Raw genomic sequence first — 17,816 nt, 5'->3', positions numbered from 1 at the left:
CACTGATTTAAACTTTCACGAAACTTACTTCCTAAAAATACCCTCATAAAATAGCGGCAAAAACGTTTGATTCAAATAGGTATAGAGCCTAGAGGGCAGATATGATGGGTATCTAGAAAGAAGATCTAAATCTAGCGACTGTTTCTAGGCAATATTTAACATTGCCAAACTTCTGCACTAAAACTTTAATTACATTGGACACTTAGCCAGTTGTAATACACTTGAGATGGACGGCCGTTACTCAACGAAATGATCCCACATTATATGTTTATGGCGATATAAAACAAACAAGTTGGAACAGCCTGTTCACTAACCATCATCGCTGTGACGCAATGGGTTAGGGTTGTCACAAGTTATCAGTGTCCTAGTTTATTGTGAGGTCTCATTAATGCGTTGTTCGTCTAGGATGCCTGCGTGTGTGTCTGCCTGCGCCAGTAAAGGCTCAATCAGACGGTGATGAACCCGCAATTCGCATGTGTGTGATTCGTTACATTGCCAACTACTGAGCTACAATCAATTCAATCATCATCATCTCAGCCATAAGAAGCCATCAATTCAATCGACCTAATCAAATGCCGTAATATACCTAACGTTAGTAACTCGCCTGTGAATTCTAGAACTATCTAAATGCGCCTTAATGTACAGTTTTTCACAACTTTTATATGCTACTTATATGTGCGTAATGTGACTCTACATTAATTAATAAAAACTTTGATACCTATTCCTATTATTCTTTTTCATATCTCATGCTCTGAAAGTGGGTCGTTGTTGTTCTAAAAGGTGCGCAGAAAGTGATACGTTTATGCTCTAGCGCAGAAAAGTAGTGTACTCCTCTGCGTCCCCGTCCCACGAACAACTGGGTGGAAACAAAATGGAAAAATAGTGTCTTTATTTCCTCGCTTGGAACAATTGGTAATTGTTTAATTTTACTAATCCCACGTTGATCCTTTTTTTATAAAAAATGATGTAAGTAAATTGTTAGAAACAAATTTTTCTTGTTTCTTTCGTTGAATTCTATTTACTCGATTTCGTAAGGCGGGAACCAACAGGAATACACCAAAAATATTTTTTTAAACCTTACACTTGCGTAAATTAGCAAAGGCAAAATCTTATACAGCCACAGTTAAACCTTTGTACGATATTAAATTGGTTTTTAAAGTTATTTAGCACTATATTCATGAAAATAAAATAAAATACAAGATAAAAATGTTGTTATATTATTAATGAAATAGTTATTTAATATTTAAAATACTTTTATTATGTTATTACGTGGTGCGGTGCACCAAGGTCGCGGTGCGGTCCGGTAGCCTGTTGCGGCTTTTAGAACGAAAAAGTATAAAATTAAAAAGTAAGATGCAATCCCGCTGATTTTCATACTATAATGTACAAACCATTTTAAAATTACTGCAGTTTGTTAAAAAATGTGTATTTTCGTAAATATTGCAATATAAATGATTTTCGCTAGGGGTTATTAATCTTTACACTTGTAAAGTCTCCGATTGCAAGTAAGTCCTAATGAAAAAAATCATGGCCGTAGGTCTATTAGGTACTTCAATTGCTGATTTTGCGAAATTGCCTTGTCTTGTTTGGTTTCCTCGCATTCGATATGAAAAGTAGAGTGTTTAACTCGGGTGAAAGGCACCATTTCCGTCTCGGACTATTGGCGCTCTCACTGCGTTCGAGCGCCAAACTACCTCGACAGAAATGGGTGCCTTTCAACCCTTGGTTAACAATCTACTATTTTCTTGGCTTCTTGGTGCATATGCATCTAAGACGGCAGAAATTTATCAGAGTGCCGAAATTGTACTATAATTATACGCCAGTTCCACCATAAACGTTCATGTGTCAACCCTATTGCTCCACAGAAGCTGGTATAGTGAAGACAGTGAAGTGCATGTTTATCTCTTAATCATGCGTCCACTCCCCAATTACTATAGTGTAATGTCGTTTCCGTGTTAAAGGAAATGATTTGCTTGTAACATTAATAGCGTTCATATAAAGATGGTTGACATTGGTTTAAAATAAAAACTGTGATATTTTTTTTATTGTCACTGTCAGTCAACCTTCAGGTAAGTAGTTTCTTTACTTTTTTGCATGGAATTTTGCTGATGCGATTGTACTAGATAAAATATTGGATACATTTTGGTGAAAAATCGTGGACTTATTAGCAACACGATTGCAGATTACTGCAACTCGTAGATTAACCGAGGATGGCTCAAAATGCAGAGTACAATACACTTTACTGCTTATCTTCTTCTTCTTCTTCGTATTCTTCATTACTGAAGGTCGTGCCTGTCTTGAAATGCCTTCACCGAGGCCTCGACGAGCTGCTTCCATTTCACCCTGTCTTCGGCTTGTCTAAGGGCAGTAGTGACAGTAAGTCCTGTAATGTTCCTTACTTGATCGGACCAACGGGTGGGTGACCGTCCTCTCGGCCTCTTGCCATCCACTTTTCCACAAACAACCAGTTTCTCCAGGTTATCTGGCTGCCTTCGAGCAATATGTCCAAAATAGCCCAGGACTCGTTGGTAACAGATTGTGGATAGTCTGGATTTGATCCTGAGTTGGTTGAGAATGGATTTGTTGGTTCGTTTTGCTGTCCACGGTATGCGCAACATTCTCCTCCAACACCACATCTCAAATGCCTCCATTCTTTTCCTGTCTATTGCCCGTATTGACCATGACTCCGAGCCGTAGAGAAAAATTGAAAACACTAAAGACCGCACAAGTCTCATCTTGGTGTCATTGGAGACGTTTCTGTTCCGCCAAATTGTGTTCAATTTGCTCATGGCGCCTTTTGCCATCTGTGCGCGTCTTCGAATTTCTTTCTCACAGCCGCCCTCATTGCTGATGAGTGAGCCCAGGTAGACAAACTCTTGTACACATTCGAGGTCCGACAGTTCACCAGTCCGTACAAGCAATCCAGCTCGATCAATGACCATGATTTTGGTCTTCGTTTTGTTAACCGAGAGCCCTACCATTTTGCTTTCACGCTCTACCCTCCTAAACAATTCGGCTAGTTCCTGTTCTGAAGAAGCAAACAATGTTGTGTCGTCTGCATAGCGAAGGTTGCTGATCTTGTGACCACCTATTGAAATGCCTCCCTCCCAGTCCTCTAGGGCTCTTCGCATTATATATTCGCCGTAGATGTTGAAAAGAAGCGGTGATAGAATGCATCCCTGGCGGACACCCTTTCCTGGTTTGAAAGCACCGGACACAACATTATTGATCTTGATGCTCGATTCTCCATCTTCGTACAAACTACTAATCAATGCTATCAGATGCAGAGGGACGCCCATTTCTTGCAAGATTCTCCACATACAACTCCATCTTACACAATCAAACGCCTTTGTGTAGTCGATAAAACACATGAGCATTGGGACATTAAACTCTCGGCTCTTCTCTATCATCTGTCTAATGTTCACAATTTGCTCCCTTGTGCCTCGGCCTTTGACAAAACCAGCCTGTTCGTTTGGTATTTGGTGTTGCAGGTACGATTGTAGCCGTCCGCTGATGACGTAGAGCATTATTTTGCTAGCATGAGATATGAGCGCTACTGTTCGGTAATTTCCACAAGACTTCGTTGAACCCTTTTTATGCAACGGTATCAAAAGAGACTCTTTCCAATCGTTTGGCCATTTACCAGTAGTCCAAAGCTGGTTACACAGGTCCAACAGGATTCTAATACCTGTGTCTCCTAGGTTTTGAAGTTCTTCAGCTAATATCGTGTCTCTTCCGGCTGACTTGTTGGTTTTAAGCTTTTTCAAAGCTCCCCTAACTTCAGACTCAAGTATCTTTAGGCTCGACGTTATCATAGTGGGCTGGTGGCAATCCTGAGTCGTCAGCTCTTCCGTTCCCCGGCTCTTTATACAACCCTTCACAGTATAAACGCCATCTTTCCATGACCTGATCTATCTGTGTCAGCAGAACGCCTTGATCATCTTCGACAGCCCATGTCTTCGGCTTTAAGTCTCGTGTGATACTTTTCACTTTAAGGAAGAGATCTCTGGTGTGTAAAGTTTCAGCATGATTCTCAATGTCTTGGCATATTGAGTTAAGATACTGATTGTAGTCTCTGCGACATAGACGCTGTACTTTTGCTGAGAGGTGCTGATATTGAGCTAGACCTGCATCACTTCTGTCTGCTATGGCTTGTTTCCTATATTTGATTGCGGAAAATTGTATGAGGACGTCATAGTATCACAAAGTTATGAGAGATCTCACACTAGCGTCTCCCGAACGTCGGCGTAGCGACAAGTATGGCTGCTGCTCGACTAGGGCTTGCAAATATTCGAAACTTTCAGGTATTCGAATATTCGACTTTTTCTGACGACATATTCGAATAATTATTCGAATATTATAAAAAATAAGAAAAAGAACGAGAAATCGGTTTATTATCGTTTTATTCAAAAGCTTTTTTCACATATTGCTAAAACTAATGATATTTTGCAGAAATTAACTAGATTTTATCATCCTACTATGAGATGCCCACATTTATAAAAACAAGTAAAACGCCAAAATAAGACGTATTCAATATTTCTAGATAAAACTTTTATTATAAATGCGTCGTTGCGTGAAATAATATAACTTTAACCATCCAAACACCTAGGTATGTAAGATATTTTTTTTAGTAGGTAATTATTTTTTGATTTAAATTAACTTGTAGTCACTCAGAAGCCTGTACCTAATTCCATTGTATTTTGAATCTTTATTGACTTTGTTTGTTTTGGCAAGTTTTTATTCCTAAAGGTCGACTTAATTATATAATATTGGAATATTTAAGGGAAAAAGTTAGTTGACTACTGGGTGGACTATTCGTTAGCTAAAGGTGCATAGTTAGATTACCTAGTTGGGCAGGTTTGGTATGATCAAATTTGAGAATTGCGATAAGTGCGGGCAAGGTTTAGTCTTCAAAAAATCGCTTAACGCACGCTTGCACTGAATAAACAGAATGACCCCTTATAACTTAAAACTTACGCACCGTAAAAATAACATACTTTTTGATTTCGTTTTCTTTCAAATTGAGTTAAGTTTCACTGTATTCACGAAGTCTATCGAGAGGAATACAGTAAAAATATTATTTCCTTCGTATTTGGGTACCTATCGTTCCTCATTCACTGTAAATACCCGGAAAATACACAGAAACTGTAACTACAGCGGATGAAATAGATTTTTTATACTAATAAAAAATATTCGAATATTCGAAACCTGAGCGGCCGAATATTCGAATATCAAAACAGGTCGAATATTCGACAAATTCGAATATTCGAATATTCGAATTGCAAGCCCTATGCTCGACGCAACGTTGGCGCGACGCGACGCGCAGTGACACCATTTTCTAAAGCGCTGACTAGACGCCGACGCTTAAAAGACGCTAGTGTAGGGTATCTACACATGTGCTCGGCTACTTACATGTGCGTAATGGTACCCGCAGGCGTCCATGCAGAGGTAGAGACAGGTGGCGACCCCCTGGATCGTCAGGAGGCCAACCTTGTAGGTGGCGCGTTGTAGTATTGCTGGAACAATGGAAAATATACTTTTAAAAGTTATATAGTAGTAATGCAGAGAAATGTGATTAAAATAGTCAAAATGCACAATATGCAGATCTCAATGGAGAGATGAAAGTCATGTGACGAGAAAGCTATTACGAATGAATGTGGAGGGAGGTACGAGGAAAGGAAAACCGAGGAAAAGGTGGATGGACTGTGTAAGAGATGATATGAAACGAACGCAAGTGATGGTAGACATGTTGCGCCGACCCCAAAGTGAATGGAACAAGGGCAAGCGAATGAAGATGATGATGAAGATCTTAAAAACGGCGCTAGCCGAGAACTAGGTGTGTAATTTCAAAGGTGTACATTGTTTTAAGAACGTATGTCTTGTCCCCAATTCGCTCTGGGTCAACTTGGGTACCGTAGTGCATTAATTTTCTCTCGTATGAGAGAAGACTTTGTGCCCAGCTGTTATACGTAAAAGTACATAGACTTTTTTTTTCTTTCTCGCGTTATCCCGGCATTTTGCTACGGCTCATGGGAGTCTGGGGTCCGCTTGACAACTGTAAAAGTACATAGACTAAAGTTTACATATATGTAGATTTAATTTAGTGTACTTTGCATAGCTATTTTAGACGCTAACGTTGCAATTGCTAAGAGGAAGTGAGGATACAAAACCCCATTAGGGATACAAATTCCCAAGCATTTAGTCAGTGAACCGCTACACTTCACTTTGCTCCATCTTTATGACGCTCGCGTTCCTCGCATTGCCGACTTGCTATAGCAATAAGTAATCTAAAACGGTAACATTAGCATAACAAGGCTATTCATGGTTAACGCGATTAGTTAGATCCTTTAGGAGGACTAGTGCGAGTTGAGTTAAGGGGAAGTGAAGGAATGTACAGAATACGATCTGTCCGATTCAGCGTTCAGCGGCAATTGAGTCAAATTTAATAGCGTCAAGTTTGACGCGCCTTATTCATAAAACTTAGCAAACATCTGTTAAATATTGTCCCTTTCTAACAAACATAAATGTCAAACTGACAGATAAGGACAAGCGATGATCAACGGCTTGTTAGGCTCAACAGACGATTAGCTACTAGCATATGCTCCTGACATGGTACTTACAATTACAACCCCATTTTCACCCTCATAGGAATTGAATTTCGAATGATTCTTTCCTAGTGGAGCTGTAGAACATTTGAAAAAAAAATAGTTTCAAAATTCAAGATTAGTTCGTCTACGTACGTGGAATAATGATGATGATTGGTGAAAACTATCCATTTAAAAACTATTTTAATGTAAATCTTGCTCTTTCCTATCTTGGTTTCAAAGCGCCGTAAATAATTTCACAGCATTTTTTCTTGGTGTAGTTGGTGTTTTAAAAAGTTTTATTAGGTACTGTCTACTGCATATATGCATATTACGTTATGTTTGATGATAACTTTATCATTAAATACAATATTTCCGCATAATTGCTTGCCTGTATTTAATGGAATGCCAAACCGAATATTCAAAAGCTACTTGGATAGCGAAGAAAATCTCATTAACGTATAATTTATATGCATTTCGCTTTGTAACGTTAAATATACAAGCGATAAAACATTTACCAAAATCGAGTTTATGAATGAAGGATTGATACGATTAATAATTCACAGGCCAATTCGAACGTACACTGACATTAGATTGATAATTGAATCATATTATTTAGTTATCGTGCGTCTCGCGCGGGCCAAATCTTATCTTATCTTGGGTATCTTGGCGAACCCTACACGTCAATAAATATTGTGATAATTATCATGATATTTACTTAATCTATCTTGGGCTTGTATATCACAGCACACCCTACACCATCAATACGGATCGCGTCAGTACTGAAGCGTTCTTTGTACTGCGTACTGATGCGATAAATATCAAACGCGACGCTGCACGCAAGATAAATATCACGATCCAGGATCTAGGATCAGATCACAAGGATTTCCAGAAATCCAGCGAAATATTGTGATCCGTCAAATATTGTGACCCTACACGTCAATAAATATCGTAATCAGACACTTTATATTGACGTATCACAATATGGATCTTGCGTGTAGGTTTCGCCACGTTTCGCCTTAGGACTAGCATCGTAAATCCAAGTTTGCAGCTTCGAAAGACCTGTGCTAACTTTGCACCACTCGAAAAATCGCAAAATCTTCGTAGCTTGTGAATTTAGCGATTTTTTGTATTAAATATGATCTGGGCCTGTCTACGGAATAGTACGATATTTGAATGACATCAGTTAGACGTCGTTCTGATATCAGTGTGCCTTCGAATTGGCCTGACAGTACATTTGGTTTGCAAAGGCGACCTCGATTCGATTAATTTATGTTCCCAGTGCGATTGTTTATTGACAGTATTTAATTGATATTGATTTATATGTTTGTTTCAGATTTTCATCTAATGCCTGCGTTTCTGTGATGATAAAAACTTTTAAGGAGTTATTATGTTTATAGGTCATAGCTGTAGATAGGTATTTATTTATCATAGCTATTAGCTATTGATACCTACCTTAATAAAACGAGACATGTCTATATTATAGAACAATTAAACTGTTGCAGATACATTTGAACACAAACTGTTGAGATAGTGTATCTCTAATTAGAAAAGTGTTCGAGGGTGGCAGATACTTTTGGCGCGTTGTTTCATACGCTACTATTGATGCTGACTGTACTTAGATATTAAAGAGCTTAATGACAATTATCTGTACATCAGCACGAATAAATACAATAGGTATGCTTAAGAAGTTTTTAATTGTTGTAACTTATTGTATGATATTGTATAGGTACATACATGCTGTGAATTTATGTTGTAATGGTACCTAGTACCTACCTAATATATTATGCATGATTTTAGGGCCAACCTGAAAGGTAAAGACATAATATTACCTATTTTTGTAAAGCTATCAAAGAATTGTAGATTAGTACTTACTTATGACATGCAGTCGCATCCGATACTATTGATGTTATAACGGTCTTATTCCGACTCTAAATATCAGTGTAATCGCTCTAATTTCCAAAAAAAAACTATTTTAAAAATGCACCATCCCCTTATCGAATATGTTAGTTTGAAAATACACTGTTTACAGCCGCGACATAGATGGCGCCACTTACTAAGCATTATTCGCAACAACGTGCGTAAAATGTAAACGTATTCATCTGGTAATATAAACCGAATGCCCTATAAACCAATGGTAATGCACCCGAATTTGAACCTGAACTGTGTACATATAAGATCGAAAATTAAATGTCTTCCTAGATGCTCGTAATACTTTTCTTCGTTTAAGAATGTAAGTACAGTATTAAGGCATTTGCACACTAGGATTAGCTGCAGTACAGGCATTAAAGTTGGACTGAATGGTTCGAAGTCCATATTGGATGTAAAGAATCACTTTCGCTTTTGTGTCCAGTGCCTTACTGAGAAAAACAAAATGTGTAAGTGTAAGATTCTCAATTTTATTGCTTTAAAATATTGTAACTATAGTAAACCTTTGAAATGAGTCACCGATGTAGGAACTCTATTTTTCTTTTGAACGTGAGATTTAAGTAGGTATCTAATCTACTATAAGTACCTACCTATTCTACCATTATTTCGCAGTCTATACAATTTGTATTCATATCAATTTGCCGTGTTATTATTTATTTTGTCAATGTGATTAATTTTAATGAAAACTTTTGAGAATTAAATATAGGCAATCGAACTACGCCCTTGATGGGTATCGGCCCGATTCGAACTTTAAGATCGTCAATTAATAGTTCTAGAAACGATATGGATTAGATATGTCAGTGTCAAATGTGACGTTTCTTCAAACAAAAACGTCACTTTTGACACCTACACATCTAATCCATATCGTTTCTAGATCTATTAATTGACGTATCTTAAAGTTCGAATAGGGCGTATGACTGTATAGTCAGAATACTGAAAGGGAATGTCAAGCACGCCCCTTCTATTAATTAACACTTTGAATCAAGCTATTTTTATGTAGGTACACATCTTCATCCCTACCACACCTTCAAAGTACATAGTTATTTACTTTCCATTTTTGAGGTTCATACACTTCTTAAATAACAAGAAGACACTGGGAGGTAACCTCCCAAGCTCTAACCGCCTCACTTTCGCGCATCTCGCGCAGGAAATAAAGCAATTAGTAACCCGAGCCGCGCGCGCGCAGCCGATCAGATACTGAGATCAGCTTGCTCGATTTGAGACTATTACGGGTGCTGGATTAGCTTGAACATGTACACTCAGCATCAAATGTCAAGATCAAAGTATGCGTCAAAAGTATCTAGGTACTATATTAGGGTTGTTGTAACATGTTGAATTTTATAATTAAATCTAATTAAATAGATAGAAAATGAGCGATAAATTGCTCATTTTCTATCTATTTAATTATATACCACAATAAATTGGAAACTTAAAAAATATAAATTTTAAATACAGGTCATATACAGCACTTAGGTTCACGGTCTCTTAAGAGGCCGTCATCGAGTTTAGTCGCAAAAAAGTAAAATTGATAGATTTTGACGAAGAAATTCTACACTTTGTGCTACCTAATAGAAATAGCAAGTACTGGTTTTTATTCGCACGTCTTCCCATCTTGTACTTTTGTAGATCATTTTTTTGAAAACAGACTCACTAAATTAGTAATGATTTTTTTTCTGAAGGACGTTTATGTAAACGCGCGTAAAGCACTGACTTTGTTGATCTTATTTGTAAATGTCGTAAAGTTTGGACTGCTAAAAATGGTAAATTTGTATTACACATATCCTGTACTCGAACTTTTGTAGACTACATTTTGTTATTATGACTTTGAAGCAGTGTAAATGAAAGTTAGACGAAATCAATTTTCTCCAGAAATTACTTTAAAACAGGTGACAATTTCTTTGAAACTCGACTTAATGGGGTTGGCAACTGTCAAAGGTTTGCCTAGATGGCGCCATCATAGCTTGCCCCTTTTTCTATGAGATTTGGCTTAAAGAGCTGGCATCCAGGGTATTAAAAAAACAAAAATTTGACACAATTCTAGGGATTGACGGGGCAAGCTATGATGGCGCCATCTGCTAAAAACTTCCACCGGCCAACCCCATTTCAACGTAATTTTGATACTTAAACAATCGACAACATTTCCTGGAACTGTTCTTATACATCATTTAGTATAATTTACTACCATAATTATTTAATGAATTTTTAAAAACTGCCTTATGAAAAGCCAAGATGAAAAGACGTGCTAATAGAAACCAATATTTGCTATTTAGATATTACGTAACAAAAGGTGTACAATTTCAACGACCAAATACATCAATTTCACATTTCTGCTCTAAAATCGATCACGGCCTCTAATAAAGCCTAATTACGTACTGGAAAAGGATTTAGTTAGATTTTGAATAAAATATTTTATTAGGATTCCAGACTAGCTAGCATAGTATTTTCTAACTATAGATACGGATACTTTGTTTTTATAGCCATAAACAAGGCAAGGTTAATGACATAATTACAGTTCTAAATATTTCTAATATCTTGATTAATCAGAACTGTTAACAAACCTTGTAACTTAGGCTCTCCAGCATAAGCCTGTACCTGGATTTTGTACCACTTTAGGGTTCAAGTAATACTGCGGATGAGCTCATACTCCAGACAAAGTGTTTTGTGAACATTATAGGCACTCTAGACGGACCCGCCTGCTAATCATACCGTATTATGTCGAAAAGTCGTATGACCATACAAGTTTCATATTAACATACGACCTTCTGAATAAACAGTGAATCTTTAGCTAATCGCTAATATGCCATTAGTAAGAATCGTGTCGGTAAAAAATAGATAAATTGCGATTGGTGGGCGTATTGATTGTAAATAATACTTATAATCTGATAACTTAATTGCATAAATGTGTTTTACTATGAAGTTAACTTACTTAATTTAATAGGCAAGTTGTAGATAAAAAGTATAAAAACATCTAATTTGAATGCTAATCTGGGTAGGTATTATTATTATAACAATGATATTTTGTTATGGATATGGACTTAATACGCATTAAAAAGGCTAATAAATTCTAGTACTTACATATTCATTTATTAATACGAGTAACATATAGTTAGGTACATTTAATAGCAGTATTACAGCAAAGCCAATCCGCTGATAAACCATTTTCAACGTTTAAGTATAGTCTATCAAAAAATGTACTAGTGGCTCTCTGAGCTGTAGACTTCGCAAACCACCATGGCTTCACGTCACGAAAATCGTACGAGGAATGCGACCTGTTTAATAGACGAGAACATCCGGACATACGATAGCATTTTTGTCCAAGTTGAAACGGACACCTTCGCTAACTCTCGGTCAATTAAGAATAGGTACTAACATAAAAATAATCGCAAAACATGAACAAGTACTTATGTTCAAACCGCCACAGGCAAATACTGGCCCTTGCGCATCGCCGCTATAGCGCCGCACTTTCAGTTTCACAACACCGGACAGTGACCATGATACAGGATATGTTTAAGGATAGTATGACAATCTTGATGGATATCAAATCGTTCTTATCACCAGAAAATGAATGGTTATTGACACCTAGTGTTGTGGTTTCAACTTGCTGTAAATATGCTGTGTACTTTACATAGGTACTGTTAAGTTTAATCTAAAAATTGGATCTCTGGATGTTTGTTGAACTGATCTTAATGCAACTCAGTACGGATATGATGGTCGTTTTTGTCTACGTGACAGCGTGATAAATCGGTGTCCGTCTCTTTCTATCCCGCAGAGTTAAAAAGTGACAGCTATTTTATCACGTGGATAAAGAGATCCATAATACGCCTGCTGGATTGACACATAGATACTTTTTATCTCATAATTCATCATGTGGTGCAATGGCACATGATGTTTAGTAGGGGTATGCTTACAAATAAGGAAGGGGCTAAAAATTTCAGCTACTTCAGATGCTTCAATGAAGAAGAGAGCAATAATTTAATTATTTTACAAAATGGTACTTAAACATTATGAAAATATTTCGTATTCCTCTTCAGTCCTACAGTCATAAACGAGGTAGGTACATATTAAGTTAGTACCTTCTTATTTTAGAACTGTCCTACATATTCTAAATAGTTACGCACTATAGTCGATAAGTATAAATATAGTATCGACAACTAGCGCTAATTCGCGCTAAAAAGCTGTGAATGAAGCTTCTCGTACAATTTGCCGACGCGAGACGGCCGGTAATGAGCCGCCATTCACCAATAGTGATGTGAATAATAGCTACTTCAACTATCGAATCGACAAATACCTACTTAATTTTAACTTAAAGAACACAAAATAAACGTAAATTAAATACTTAGCTAATTAGTTATTACCTACGTTAAATACAAGTATAACGAAAAACCCCCGCCAAGGAGTAACGAAGTTAGTCCAAGTCCAACTAAGTCGATTAAGTCCTTCAGAGTTTTTGATATTTATATTTTAAATTTAATAAAATACTGACTACAACCCCCTCTAACCCCACTAAGACCCCCTCTAAAACCATGCAAAAATCATTATAATATCAACATCAAGATTTTCATAAATAATTAATGTTAGGTTTACATAGCCCCTTGCTCGATAAATAACAAACATTATCAGGCATTTTTTTTGTATAAAACATGTTGTACTTGCCAAAACTTTAATTAACACTTTTGTAAAAGTTTTTGTTAAAGTTTTGGCAGAAATTCAGACAAGACAACTTATTTGTTTTCCTCCTCCGACGTATGATTAAGATTAGATTTATTAGAAAAAGATTAAGTATTTTTTGTAGGACTTATCGATGTCCTTGCCAGCTCTAAACCACCCGCAGGTAAACCAGCAAATTGATTTCAAAGCAGCACCATAAGGCGCCATCGACTAGCAAATAACACACATTTGCACGACTTAAGTGAAATTAAACGTAGTTTAAAACTCGATTTAATACTAGACCCTTACGCCCGACACTATGCTATTCACCCCAAGCAACATTGAACTTTATGTTAAAAGGTTAGAGTCGGTTTTCGGTTGGATGAGGACGGAGGATCTGATTTCCTAGCTATTAAATTGAATGCTTACAATGATAGCCTGAATATTGGTTACTTTTGATATGTTTGTGCGGGTATTTACGCATTCCGATGGCAGAATGCGGTTTTGCTTGTACATATAATTTTTACGGTTTACAACTGCAAATTAGTAGTAATGGGCTGAGAATTTAAGAGTGTGGGGACCGACCTACAATAATCATTAATCGATACAATGTCATGTACATATTACAAGATTTTTAGAGTTCCGTACCCAAATGGTAAAAATGGGACCCTATTACTAAGACTCCGCTGTCCATCCGTCTGACTCTCTGTCTGTCACCAGGCTGTATCTCATGAACCGTGATAGCTAGACAGTTGAAATTTTCACAGATGATGTATTTCTGTTTGTATAACAACAAATACTAAAAACAAAACAAAATTAATATTTAAGTAGGTAGGACCCCAATACGACAAACGTGATTTTTTTGCCGTTTTTTGCGTAATGGTACGAAACTCCACTTACACTCCACACACACGAGTCCGACTCGCACTTAGCTGTTTTTTTTAAACATTAGATAGATTTTCATCACGGTTAAAACACAAATGTGCATGAGCAGAATTTTATACGGTTTTTCTAGAAAGAAAAGCTGTTACCAAGAGTATAATTACAGGAAATGTAACGTTATACCAACAACTGTTATATCAATTTTGTTTTCAGAAAGAAAACTTTTTATCTTGATGTGCTAATTAGTATTAAAACCCGTCATAAAAAATAATTATCAGTTAAGAATGTAATTAATGTAAATATACTCTTAGGTATACACATTTTACGCAAAAATATGACGCATTTTAAAATATATATAATAATCGGTCATTTACTTTTACAATCTCAATCTCAACATTTATCTGTTAGAACTTATGTCACAGTTTAATGCACCCTGAGCATTGAAAAAGAGTCACAATCAACGGAAATTTCCATACAAAGTAACCCGTTTTCAGTGCGAGTGTATGCAGCCAGGGGGCCGATTTTTGAATTTCGAGCGTTCGATTTCGTCACTCGAAAATCGGTGGAAAACAGAGAAATACTATTATTTTTAATACGAGCGATAGAAATTGGGAATCGAGTGGTATTGACCACTCGTTTTCAATTCTATTAGTAGAATTTAAATGCCGGGTACTGGAGATATTATTGAACGAAATACACGAAATCGAGCGATCGAAATTCAAAAATCGGCCCCCAGGAGTGCAAAGTAGGTATGTAGAATCTATAAAAGATATGTTATCATTGATTATCAGGTCGTCGATTAGATATAAACACAAGGCCTGATTCGAACTTTAATATACGTCAAATATTACGTCTAGATACGAAATGGATCGGATATGTCAGTGTCAAAAGTGACTTATTTGTTTTGGTTGACTGATTATTATTATTATATTGTATGTCTTTCCCATCACGGAACAATGGTGTTCCGGACCTTTGGGAGGCGTGCGCGGAGCCGAAGCCAACACGTAGAGGCCCTTTTGACACTTTAATGAAATGTAAGGGGTACACCGAGCGGAGGCTGCCCTTGCCCGTGTCATGGGACGCACGCAGAGGCAGCACCCGCCAGGGTGTAAGGACTATTGAGAGTTGATGGAATCTAAAATGAACTAGGTTATTGGGTGAAAGCGATGGACTAAGAACTGAGCTATGGGGTAAAAAACCGGACGCCTGCCTAATAAAACGGTATGCAATTTTATTTCCGGCAGACGGTGACTCGCCCTCACAAGATGGGCCCCCACAAAAAGCGACATCTAGGATGGCTCAAGGGCAACACCGGTGTGAGCGGCTCAGGGGTGTCGAGAGGTGTGCGCCGCTTTCTACCCAGTGGCTGTTAACAGCCACTGTGCTTTATTATTATTATTATTTGTATGTCTTTCCCATCACGGAACAATGGTGTTCCGGACCTTTGGGAGGCATGCGCGGAGCCGAAGCCAACACGTAGAGGCCCTTTTGACACTTTAATGAAATGTAAGGGGTACACCGAGCGGATGCTGCCCTTGCCCGTGTCATGGGACGCACGCAGAGGCAGCACCCGCCAGGGTGTAAGGGCTATTGAGAGTTGATGGAATCTAAAATGAACTAGGTTATTGGGTGAAAGCGATGGACTAAGTACTGAGCTATGGGGTAAAAAAACCGGACGCCTGCCTAATAAAACGGTATGCAATTTTATTTCCGGCAGACGGTGACTCGCCCTCACAAGATGGGCCCCCACAAAAAGCGACATCTAGGATGGCTCAAGGGCAACACCGGTGTGAGCGGCTCAGGGGTGTCGAGAGGTGTGCGCCGCTTTCTACCCAGTGGCTGTTAACAGCCACTGTGCCAACTCGCGTCTTATGCATATTTCACTTCCACCCCTGGAGCTTATAGCTCTAACGACTCCACTCTGGCCGGCCGGCTAAGGCAAGCCAGAGGCAGAGAATCCTGTCCCACCCACCCTCCTTGCGGGTAACAGAACTCCCCAGGAGCACTCGGGTACGTGAGGTCGCTAATCCCCAACAGCTCGCCACAAGCTGCCCTGCGTTGACTGATTGCACTGGTAAAACCAGCGGGCGATGGGGTCGTCACATCCCTACGCCATCTTATTATTATTATTCTCTTTATTCAATTAGGGTCTTAGGTTAGGGTTTTACAATGTGAGTATAAAAGTAAAATATAAAAACACTTACAAAACATAACAAAAATATATAAACACATTATAAAAAACCTAACCTAGGGTGCCGCCGGCAGCGGGGCAGGGTCCAAGCTGCCGGTGGTCAGGGCCGCAGAGTGAGGAATCGACGTACTATACGCGCCGTGTCCAAAATTACCGCCTTCTGCATCTGACCCTTGATCCAACCACCCAGCGAGAGTCTCTCTAGGTGTTGGTCGAGACTCTTCGCTATGAGACCGTTCGCTGACACGACTATAGGAACAATGATCGTCGAGTCAACATCCCACATAGCGGTTATCTCGTGGGCTAAGTCTAGGTACTTGCTGGACTTGTCCTTCTCGGCCTTCACGAGATTCTCATCATGGGGGATGGTGACGTCGACGAGCACGGTCCGGCGCTGCGATCGATCTATCAGCACGATGTCAGGCTTATTGGCTACAATAGTCCTGTCAGTGATGATAGATCGATCCCAATAGAGCGTGGCACGACCATTTTCGAGAACTGGCGCAGGTGAGTACTTGTAGTACGGCACTTCGCGGTCCACAAGGCCGTATAGGAGGGCAAGCTGCTGGTGAATAATTCTGGCTACGAGGTTATGTCTGTGCAAGTACTCGCCGTTAGCAAGATGAGAACAACCGGAGATAATATGCCTGAGTGACTCTCCGGGACGGCGGCATGCCCGACAAATGTCGACCGTACCGTCCTTCAGGATATATTTCCGATAGTTGTTCGTCATCATCACTTCGTCCGCAATTGCACAGGCAAAACCCTCGGTTTCTCCGAAGAGGTCCCCGAATCGTAACCAGTTCACCGACGCGAGCAGGTCCACATTTATAGGTTTCTGATTCAGAGATGGATCTGAAAGACATTGTCTCAGAAAGTTGTAAATTTGTTATTATTATTATTATGAGCCCATATTGTCCCACTGTTGGGCAAAGGCCTCCCTCTTATTCTTCCACGTATCCCTATCCGCAGAAGTCTCCCACCAGTCTCTGTCAAAAGCGTCAAGCTCGTCCCGCCATCTCCGACGAGGTCTACCGTGACGCCTTACAATTTGTGGTACCCAACGGGTGGCTGTTTTGGCCCACAGGTCTTCTGGCATACGGCTGACGTGTCCTGCCCAATCCCATTTGAGCTTGGCGGCAGTTTCAGCCACATCAGTTATTCCAGTTTTGGAACGTAGTATTGTATTTTTAATGCGATCGGTTAATTTCACGCTCAGAATACTACGTTCCATGGCTCGCTGACATACCTTGAGTTTGGATTTCTGAGCCTTTGTCAAAGACCAAGTCTGTGCTCCATAGGTAAGGATGGGGAGAATGCACATGTCCATGAGTTTTCTTTTAAGTGATATAGGTAGGTTTCCCTTCATGTGCTCCTTCATGGACCAAAAGCTCCTCCAGGCATTCTCGGTCCGTCTTGCGACTTCTTTGTTCTTTGTTTTGGTTGACTGATAATTAAGGATAACATCTTTTAACTTATTAGGATAGATAGATAGATAGAATACTCTTTATTGGCACACCTCAGTAAAAAGATACAAAAGAAAAGTACAATTGATAGGATTGATAGGATAGAGTAAGTATCTA

At 38.8% G+C, this 17,816-nt stretch overlaps 1 protein-coding gene across 2 annotated transcripts in view; it reads right to left on the bottom strand.

The window, feature by feature from the left end:
* Positions 1-17,816, bottom strand: part of LOC134789698 (fibroblast growth factor 22) — a 373,859-nt gene that overhangs the window by 21,793 nt on the left and 334,250 nt on the right. For both annotated transcript variants that reach the window (XM_063760326.1, XM_063760317.1), the window contains exon 4: positions 5,413-5,516. In XM_063760326.1, the coding sequence (XP_063616396.1) occupies positions 5,413-5,516 (104 nt within the window). The remainder of the gene's footprint in view (positions 1-5,412; positions 5,517-17,816) is intronic.

Source organism: Cydia splendana, chromosome 1, assembly GCF_910591565.1.
Source record: "Cydia splendana chromosome 1, ilCydSple1.2, whole genome shotgun sequence".
In the NCBI taxonomy this organism is placed as follows: domain Eukaryota; kingdom Metazoa; phylum Arthropoda; class Insecta; order Lepidoptera; family Tortricidae; genus Cydia; species Cydia splendana.
Note: the sequence above shows the minus strand (reverse complement) of the source record. Positions and strands in the feature narration are given on the sequence as shown.